Consider the following 10225-nt stretch of genomic DNA (forward strand, 5'->3'; position numbering starts at 1 on the left):
TATGGTGTTGAGGTAACCAACTGTCAGGGACTGGTTAGACGAGGAGCAATGGTAGGAGGCTACAGCTGAAGAACTTCCCAAGGCAGCATCAGAGTGGGAAGGCGAATGGTGGTGGAATACAGAAGACATGTCAGAGGAAGAAGGGGGCAGATGAGTTGGCGGCTGAGCAAGCAATTGTGAGAATGAGGCAGCTGAGAAGGAGGAGGCTCAGATCCTCAGTTCTGGCAACTGCTTCATCACGCTAGTTCTGCCCATGGTGTTCTCTGTTGGCTTTGCCTTTCTGAATGAAAAATCAGCCTTACTGCTCATCTCTGAGTTTCTGTGCTGAACTGCAGCTGAACCAGTCCTGACACCTACATTTGCAACCAGTCCCTGCCAGCACAGCAAATGGTCATGGGCGTTGTAGTCAACTAACACCTGGAAGACATTAAGTTTGCTATCCCTCGTTTAAAGTAACTATATCCTTTATTTACAGAACAACCCTTTGGGTGAGATAGCTGAAGTTTCCCATTTCACTGCTATCGGCAAGAGATGGCTGTGAAAAGTTCAGATGTCGCATTCAAATTCTGTGTGGGCCCTTCCGAAAAGTACAGTGGTACCTCAGGTTACAGACACTTCAGGTTACAGACTCCTCTAACCCAGAAATAGTACCTCTGGTTAAGAACTTTGCTTCAGGATGAGAACAGAAATCTTGCGGTGGCAGCAGGAGGCCCCATTAGCTAAAGTGGTGTCTCAGGTTAAGAACAGTTTCAGGTCAAGAACAGACCTCCAGAATGAATTAAGTTCTTAACCTAAGGTACCACTGTAGAGCTAACCAGGCATGAGGAAAATGCAAAGAAAAGCAACCACTTGGCTGGTGGTAATGTGTACAGAGTATCATGTTTTCATCTGGTTGCCTATGAATGCCTCTTGCTTTGACAGCCAGAGGAGTGTGGATACTAGGCACACCAGCGGCAACAATGGGAAAAAGAATGCAATCTTGAGAGTAGTCACTCTCTCTTTCAGCTTTAGTTCCCGGTCTGCTAAATGGGAGGGGGTGGGTGGCCTTCCTTGGGTAGTTGTGAAGGCAAAACAAGGTAAAGATCACGATCAATCAGGGATGAATAAGGATACTTCAGTTGCACGGTTCCTATCCCAGCAGGCAAAAGCTTTGCTAGAGACAGGATAATAGGAGAACCCTCGGTGCTTTGAGAAAACTCCCTCCCCATCAGCTTTTGCTGCCTGCCACCATTGTTTGAGCCAGCAGGAGGATGGCTGAGGTGTCAGACTAAACTCCTGTGCAAGCAAGGCAAAGGAAAAAGGCAGAAGGGGAGCAAGGCAAAGGGAAATAAGCAGGTGACAAATGCAGGTCAGGACAGAAAGAAAACATGACATTTATAGGGGTCAGCAGCAGTAGTTGGCAAGATGCCACTGCTTCCCTAACTTCCCATCAGCACCATTGCTTTGGTGTACCAGAGGGTAGGGGGCGAGTCAGCAATGAGGTTGTTGTGGTGCGAACACACCAACAGGACCTCTAGGTCCAAGTGTAAATGGGTAAAAATGAGCCTTTAGATGTGCTTTCATGAAATAATTACAGTCATACCTCGGGATAAATATGCTTCAGGATAAGTATTTTCGGTTGCGCTCCGCAGCGACCCGGAAGTAACGGAGCATGTGCGGAAGCAGCGAAATGTGACCCATGCACATGCAGACGCGTCTTACATTCCATTCAGGATGCGAACCGGGCTCCAGATGGATCCCGTTCGCATCCCGAGGTACCACTGTAATTGGATTATTCCATTATTTCCACCTGTCAACCCAATTCATCTGGCTCTAGGGGTCATTTCGCTTTAAAAATGCATTGTTACTGGTGGGATAACACTTGTAGCATCCATTTTGTGTCTTATGTATTTCAGTGTCCTGAAGCTGAGGGGGAAAAGAGAAAACACTTTACTTACTTCTTCCTGTTCCGAATGTCCGGTCAACCGAGAGCGTTGGGAATGGCACAGGTCGAAGCGTGAACTGAGGATGTGGGTATCCACATGTGGGGGATGGCAGGATTCCTGGGTACTGAGCACTTTCTAGCGTTGGCACTGGGATGGCACTCACCACAGCTGGAAATAAAAAAAAGGGACAGAATAGTCTTAGTGCTGTGGATTCCCATAGAAGACTCACGAGGGGATATTTGGGCCCAGAATGAATTCAAAGGAATGGGGTGATGATTATTATCATGGCTGTTTGGGCAAGGGAGATGCTTCTGAGAGGTGGGAGACATGATGTTTGGCAGAGACTCCATTGTAATATTGGAGCCTCATTGCTGGCTAGGAGAAAATAAAAGCAAAACTGCTCAATCATGTCAAAATCAGCTGCTCAAAGGAAAGAAGGCACATGATGAATTAAATTACAAATCAAGTTGATGCTATTCATAATAAAAACTGATCAATTAGCGCTTATTTAAAGTTCAGCACAGCCTCCAAATTAAGAGCGAGGCATGATTTAATGGCAGTGAGTAATTGGAAGATGCCTACTGCTGTCAAATCCATGCGAGCTGCAGGAAGGTAGAATTAAAATGTGAAATTAATTTTGTTTTAAAGAAGAAAAAGAATTTATCATAGTTCATTTCTATTTTTCCTGATTTGCCTATAGTGGTCTGAAAAATTAGAGAATAACATATTTAATGCACACCATAGAGAGGAGTTAGGAAAGAAGGGCTGGGGAGAGGGGAATCCATCTTGATCATTCTGTTTCTTGAATAAGCATGAGGGTAAAGGAGTTTATTTTGAATACATCACTCAAGGATCTCAAGGTCAGAATCATAAATCTACTGTAATCCTTACTATAGCTAAATTTTACAATCACAATGATCAGGGCCAATTCAAACTGGTAATTTGTTTCTCTAAATGCTTTTTTTTTTGAGGTGACTGTAATAATAAAAACAAAAATATCATTAAAGTATTCAATAATGCATCTCTGATGGCAAGCAGAATAGGCTCAGAAGACTGCAGATTGTGTGGGTTATCAACGTGTTTCTTTGTATTTCTACACAGTTGCCACATTTCTCAAATGAGTCCTTCCCTAGGCACCTCCAAATTTTTATTAAAAATCAATTTATAAAAGATACAAAAGTATCTAAGTAAAATATAACAGCAACATAGTAAGGGCAAGATAAACACTTGCAATAAGAAGGCATTGTCCAATAGTAAAACTGTTGGGTAAGAAGAGCTGGAGCTGGCATGGTTGGCATTCTGGCCCCAGGTTCATAGCTGCCTGACATTGATAGGATGTTAGCCTGCTACTGCAATTCACAGGCAAGAATTTTTATCCGGCATTCAATTTATATCATGACCTGATCTTATTTTGTTCTGATTAGATTGCTGTTATAATAAAGTAAATATTGTGAATGTGAAGCATATTATTTATAATCTCCATGGATTTAATTGTGCGATCACTTCATTGCTTTCCCCACAACCCCATAAATATGTTTGAGATGCTCCTTTGCAACAGTGAATGTGCACTTTTTGTACTGGGAGTAGAAAACCGCAGGCCAGCTACCAACCACTAGCCTGTGAATAAATTACTGGCTGTTTGGCTTTCTCTGTCCTTCTTGCCACCTGTGCTTTCAAAGGAAAATGAAGACTTGAAGTTTCTCCCTGCTGCTGGATTCAAACACAAATTACCCATAGCTATCCGATAGGTAACCTCTTTTTGAAAGGCAGCGGCACAAAAGCAAAGCAGATAAAGAATTTTCACATTTGTGGCCTTTGAAACGGTGGAACATAAATGCTGTTGAGGATTAAACAAGAAGATTAAACACTATTTGTGAGTTGAGGACGGGTGGGCAGGGGGTGGGGTGGGGTGAGGGGAAAGAGGAGAGAGAGAGAGAGAGAGAGAGAGAGAGAGAGAGAGAGAGAGAGAGAGAGAGAGAGAATCATTAGAAAAACATGGCAGCTGTCTCTCTCCTGCCCCCTCCTTCTTCCCAGCCTTCCACCTGACAAATGGATAAATAAGTTTGCATCCATGTCATGCCAAAATCCTCTATTGCAACAAGCTCAATGGTAGCCCAACTGATTTATGCTGGCACAAGTGAGTGAAGATTCAATTTCATTTTGTGCAATTATAAAAGGCATGGCTTTTACAAAGCAATTATAGCACAGATAAACAGATTACACCTACAGGTTGTTGTTTTCTGAAAGAACATTTTACAACAATGGCTTATTATACATGATATAGAAGTTGTGCGTGAGAGAGAGGGGGTGTTGCTAGCATTTTCCAAATTCAAATCAGGAAGAAGTGGCAAAAGCTGTTCTAACAAAAAGACAATGCTATCTTCTACTACTTGACTCAGATTAACACCAACCCCGTTTTTTCAGATGCAGCTGGCACACTGAGATGGCATAATTCTGAACTGTACTACTTTGGACTGTAGGTCATGGTAGAGAGTCATGTTTTTTGAATGCACCAGCTTGAATACAATGCAAACAATAAGAATAAATCACTGCATGTGTTCAAATAACACACCAAGGTAGGAACATCTCTGATGCACTAGCTTTTTATGAAAATGGGGAACCGGTTCGTCCTACCTTTTTGCAGTCCGCAGTGTTATCTGCCAATTTGTTAGAGCCTAAAAGATTAAGTCCACAACTTTTTGGGGAGTGGGCGGGGCCCTTTCAGAGCCAACATTGTAGATAGATGTTCAGATGTTATTTGTGGCTTGAAGCATCCTCAACCAACTTTGACTGTTCTGCCAACTTCGCTCTATCCTAGACAAGTTAGGTCTGGCCACAGCTATCAATACCTTGATAATACCAAGATTAGATTACTACATTGCACTTTCTTTAGGGTTGCCTTAGAGGATTATATGGGATGCAGGTGGTGCTATGGGTTAAACCACAGAGCCTAGGACTTGCAGATCAGAAGGTCGGCGGTTCGAATCCCTGTGACAGGGTGGGCTCCCATTGCTCGGTCCCTGCTCCTGCCAACCTAGCAGTTCGAAAGCACATCAAAGTGCAGGTAGATAAATAGCTACCGCTTCGGCGGGAAGGTAAACGGCGTTTCCATGCGCTGCTCTGGTTTGCCAGAAGCGGCTTAGTCATGCTGGCCACATGACCCGGAAGCTGTACGCTGGCTCCCTCGGCCAATAAAGCGAGATGAGCGCTGCAACCCCAGAGCCGGTCACGACTGGACTTAATGGTCAGGGGTCCCTTTACCTTTACCTTAGAGGATTATCCAAAGAATTTTGGCTTGATAGAGCAGGCCCCTTACAGCAACCAGAATTTAATACTTTTAAAAAATGTAATGTGCAGGGCATTGCCTTTTTTCATTGAAAAATGTGATCCTTGACCTGTTCTCTGAAGGAGTCCACTCCAGAATTCTATAAACTCATTCTGTGCAGTTTGTTGAACAGCGACTGCTTGCAGCTCAGAAACCAATTACATCCTTATTAGCTTCTAGTAATTACACCCTGATTAAAATGATCTGGTGCTGCCATGTATTCCAAATTATTGTTGTTGCAGGTTACTCCCCGTCTTTCTCCCTTACCCGGCAATTTGTTTACATTAGGCTTGCATAACTTTTGACCTTCCAGAACAGGGACCATTCCCCTTCAGCTACATACAGGTGAACTCTCCAGGCACTTGATCAGCCTCCCATTTTTGCTTGTAGCCTGGGAACACCAAAAAGTAAAAATAAAATAAAAATCCCCAGGGGTGGGGTTACTGAGCACCTGGAATGCCACTATAAATGCTTGGTGATTTCACATTGACCTGGGCGGGTCTGGAAATGCCAGCTGGATCATGTTGCATCCATGCTGTGGCAGCTGCATTGGCACCATGCCTATCTGTTCCTTGGCCCATTTTAAGGTGTTGATATTGACCTTTGAATCTAAAATCAGACGTAGCCAATGTGTGCCTTGCAGATGTTGCTGGACCACAGCTCCCATCCGTCTCAGTCAGCACAGCCAATGGTTAGGAATGATGGGAGTTGCTGTCCAATAGCACCTGCAGGGCACTGCATTAACTGCCCCTACCTCCAACTGGTTCGTGAAGAAAATCCCCAAACTCAGTTCCATGGGTGACTCTGGGTCATATATATGCGGTAGCCTATCTTAAAGTTTTAAGTGTCTATCTGCTTATCACATTTATAAATTATAAATTTATTCCTGTACATTGTTTTAACTGTTTGTTTTCTTTCTGGGATTGTACCCCCAAGTGTGTTTTATAAGCTGCTCTCTGACTGTAATAAATTATCTATCATCTATCTATCTATCTATCTATCTATCTATCTATCTATCTATCTATCTATCATCTCTTCTTGGGAGAAAAGCAATGACAAACCTAGACAGCATCTTAAAAAGCAGAGACATCACCTTGCCAACAAAGGTCTGTATAGTTGATGCTATGGTTTTCCCAGTAGTGGAAAGTGAGTATGGAAGTGAGAGCTGGACCATAAAGAAGGCTGATCATCAAAGAAGTGATGCTTTTGAATTATGATGCTGGAGGAGACTCTTGAGAGTCCCATGGACTGCAAAAATATCAAACAGATCCATTCTTAAGGAAATCAGCCCTGAGTGCTCACTGGAAGGACAGATCCTGAAGCTGAGGCTCCAATACTTTGGCCACCTCATGAGAAGAGAAGATTCCCTGGAAAAGACCCTGATGTTGAGAAAGATGGAGGGCATAAGGAGAAGGGGACGACAGAGGACGAGATGGATGGACAGTGTTCTCGAAGCTACCAGCATGAGTTTGACCAAACTGCGGGTGGCAGTGGAAGACAGGAGGGCCTGGCGTGCTCTGGTCCATGGGGTCACGAAGACTAAACGACTAAACAACAACATTCTTTCTAACTACTCCTACCCTAAATGGTCAGTGACTGGGCCATCTGAAGGGTTGCTTACACCCATATGAACCTGCTTGGCATCTGAGCACCCTCTTCTCTAGTCCAACAATGAGGTCCCTCAGGTTTTTTCTTTCTTACTGCAAATTTGGAAGCTCTCAAGTTTATAAAGTCAAGACAGCACACAAGATGAAAGTGAGATAAAATGCAAAAAGGAGTTCTAAAAACAATTTAAAGAAAATTCTAAAAACATACAATTAAAATTTCATAAATGACTGGGTCACACTACAGGAAAAGCCCTGTTAAACAAAAGCTTAATTGGCAGGCATCTCAAAATCATGTCTTTAAGCAGGGTTTGTTTTTTTAAATCCAGAGCTCAGCTCCAGCACCTCTCAGAGGGGTGCCATTGTCATTCTAAGACAACAAGGGAAAAGTTCATGGCAAAGCTGTCAACTTTTCCCTTTTCTTGTGAGGAATCCTATTCGGAATAAGAGAATTTCCCCTAAAAAAGGGGGAACGTTGACAACTATAGTTCATGGTGAGCTCCGGCACCTGCTTTTCTAGAAAAATAGCACTGACTTTAGATGGCTGCTTAATTCAACTGGTAATTGATTCCAACTGCAACACTCGAAACTCAGGACCAGATTCAGCTAATCCAGATTCAGCAGAAAGTAGTAGAACAGCTCCTGTAGTGCAATAAGGCTTTCACAGCACTCCTGCCCCTATGCACCCTCACACTTCCCCCAAATTCACTCTGGAGAACCCCCAGAGCAGCATCCAGGGGGACAAGAGGGGGGGATCCTGTCTGGCAAGCCAAAATGCTTACACTGATGGAATTCCTCTACCAATTTCTAAGGGCACATTTTGGGCATGCAGTACTCTCAGTAGAAGAAGAAGAGTTTGGATTTGATATCCTGAAGGAGTCTCAAAGCGGCTAACATTCTCCTTTCCCTTCCTCTCCCACAACAAACACTCTGTGAGGTGAGTGGAGCTGAGAGACTTCAGAGAAGTGTGAGTAGCCCAAGGTCACCCAGCAGCTGCATGTGGAGAAGCGGAGACTCGAACCCGGTTCACCAGATTACAAGTCTACCGCTCTTAACCACTACACCACACTGGCTCTCAAGAACTCAAGCAGTTCTTGAGGTTGAGATTGATGAGGTGGAAGGATGCTAGCCCCTGCAATTCATATGCAGTGGTACCTTGGTTCTCGAACTTAATCCATTCCAGGAGTCCATTCGACTCCTGAAACCGTTCGAAAACCAAGGTGCGGCTTCCGATTGTCTGCAGGAGCTTCCTGCACACAATCGGAAGCTGCAGAAGCCGTACCAGGCATTCGGCTTCCGAAAAATGTTCGCAAACCAGAACACTTACTTCTGGGATTGCAGTGTTCAGGAGCCAATTTGTTTTGGAACCACTGACAGAGGAGGGGGTGCAATGGGTGCTGTCCACCCCGGGTGTCATCCCTGAGGGGGGTGACATTGTCGTGCCACCCCCCTGAGATGCTCACCACTCGTCGTGGGTGGCTAGCTCCACCCGTGGGTGTACAGCATGTGCACCACTCTGGGTGCCGGAGCAGTTAGCTTCTCCTCTGATGGGAGCCAAACTATTCAGGAGCCAAGGTACCACTGTACAGCTAACTGGATCTAGGAAATCCCATTGACACCCCTGGTTTGACAAGACATCATCCTTCATGCCCACCAGTGCATAGCTGTCAACTTTCAGATTTGAAAATAAGGGATCAGCAGCCTCACCTGTCCAGGGGACAGTCTATGGGATATCTAACAATCCGGGATAGCAGCGGGAAACGGCTCTGGAATAAGGCACTTTCCCGCAAAAAAAGGGGAAGGTTGACAGCTATGCACCAGTGGGGCATGAAACAGGGCGTACAGTGATGTCCTGAGCTGGTGGACAGGACCACGTGGGAGAAAACACTCTCAAAAATTTTACCTATTGAGATATTGTTATATTTTCATTTGACAAAATGCAACAGCGCTTCTGTTTCAGAATTAGGGTGGGCTTTATCCTTTAGGCCAAGGAACCTGTAGCTTTGCTACATCATCCCTGTCATTGGTCATGCTGGCCAAGACTGATGGGAGGCAAAGTCCAATAACATCTGGAGGTCCACAAGCTCCCCACCCCGGCTGCAGACACACAACTTACAAGGATTGCTGGGCTGTGAGTCCATTGGAATCATGAGCTTGGTGCGTGTTGCTCTGCGGGCCGCGAGTGACCGTTCCAACGTGGACATACTGCTCCCCACTTCTTCTGTGTCTGGAGCTGAGAGATTGCAATACAAAGGTTAATTGAGCAAGGGTTCCATACATCAAGCTGAGTAGGTACCCTCATCCCACCCCAAGAGGGCTCCGTGCAAGACAGAAGTTTCCCCATATCTTCCCAGATGGAAAATGCTGGTCACTTGGTAAGCATCGCCTCCTCCTAGGACCGCAGAATATTTGAAAGACCACTTTGGAACAGAAAGAATTGCTCCCCCCTTTTTTTGCAATTGACTTTTAATGCTAGTTCATTTCTATGAAATTTCATTGCAGCTTCGCAGTTATGCCTCTTTGTAGCTGCAGTGAAATGCACACTGCCAAAAAACAGAACGAGACCCTGACTGTCATCCTAAAATGTTGTTTGTTGCTGACCTCCCTTGAAGTTCACAGCAAAACTCCATTGCAGGGGTGGCCAAACTCCCACACGCTAATTATTTGCTCAAATCAGCATTCTGCCTTCTGTGTGATTGGCCGTAGCGTTTAAAAGGCGGTGTATAATCACCCATTTACTCAGGGCCATTTGCTATAGAGATGAGAGTCTATGCAGTGTATTTGGGAACAAAAATAAGTCTCGCTCTCTATTTAATGGCACCAGATTTAAATGTTTTAGTTGAGTTACGAGCATAAAAAGTGGTTTAATATTACCCCAAATTAAGCTCTTGAAGATTTGGCAGGCTAATGATGAATGCAATGAGATAATGTTTTAGTTCTAAATGTGGTTAGGTAAAGGAAGCTGGGCAGATATCTTTTTTGCCATATGCATCATTTGCTATATTAAATACTGACATAAATAACCCAGCTAGATCCTAAAGTATCAATTAGTAGTTTTGCCAGTGGAAGGTTTGCTAAATGAAATCAGTTGAAGCTCGTTAGCGCTTCATTAAGCTTCGAATGACCTTTGAACTATGTAAATATCATTCTTCTCCATGTTGACTTCAGATCTGCTTTTTGCTCATGCTTTGCAGAAGTAATGATATATTTGGAATGTCCGAGGCCAGATTTAAATGCGATGCTGATTGGGCTAAAATTGCTTTATCATTATGAATTCCATGCAGTGGATTTCATGTTTAAACTGGGCCCTTAATCGTGCCAGGGATCTGTGGCCCCAGCAGGTGCTATCCTGGCATCCAAATGGGCTGGGG

The 10225-nt window shown here is 44.3% G+C and overlaps 1 protein-coding gene across 3 annotated transcripts in view; it reads right to left on the bottom strand.

Moving 5' to 3' along the window:
* DCC (DCC netrin 1 receptor) overlaps positions 1-10225 on the bottom strand; it is a gene marked incomplete at its 5' end in the record, with an annotated part of 926289 nt that overhangs the window by 37108 nt on the left and 878956 nt on the right. For all 3 annotated transcript variants that reach the window (XM_083402635.1, XM_083402634.1, XM_083402636.1), the window contains 2 exons: positions 1938-2093; positions 8971-9087. In XM_083402635.1, the coding sequence (XP_083258761.1) occupies positions 1938-2093; positions 8971-9087 (273 nt within the window). The remainder of the gene's footprint in view (positions 1-1937; positions 2094-8970; positions 9088-10225) is intronic.

The sequence above is a fragment of the Podarcis tiliguerta genome (assembly GCF_965153285.1).
Source record: "Podarcis tiliguerta genome assembly, chromosome: 11".
Taxonomy (NCBI): domain Eukaryota; kingdom Metazoa; phylum Chordata; class Lepidosauria; order Squamata; family Lacertidae; genus Podarcis; species Podarcis tiliguerta.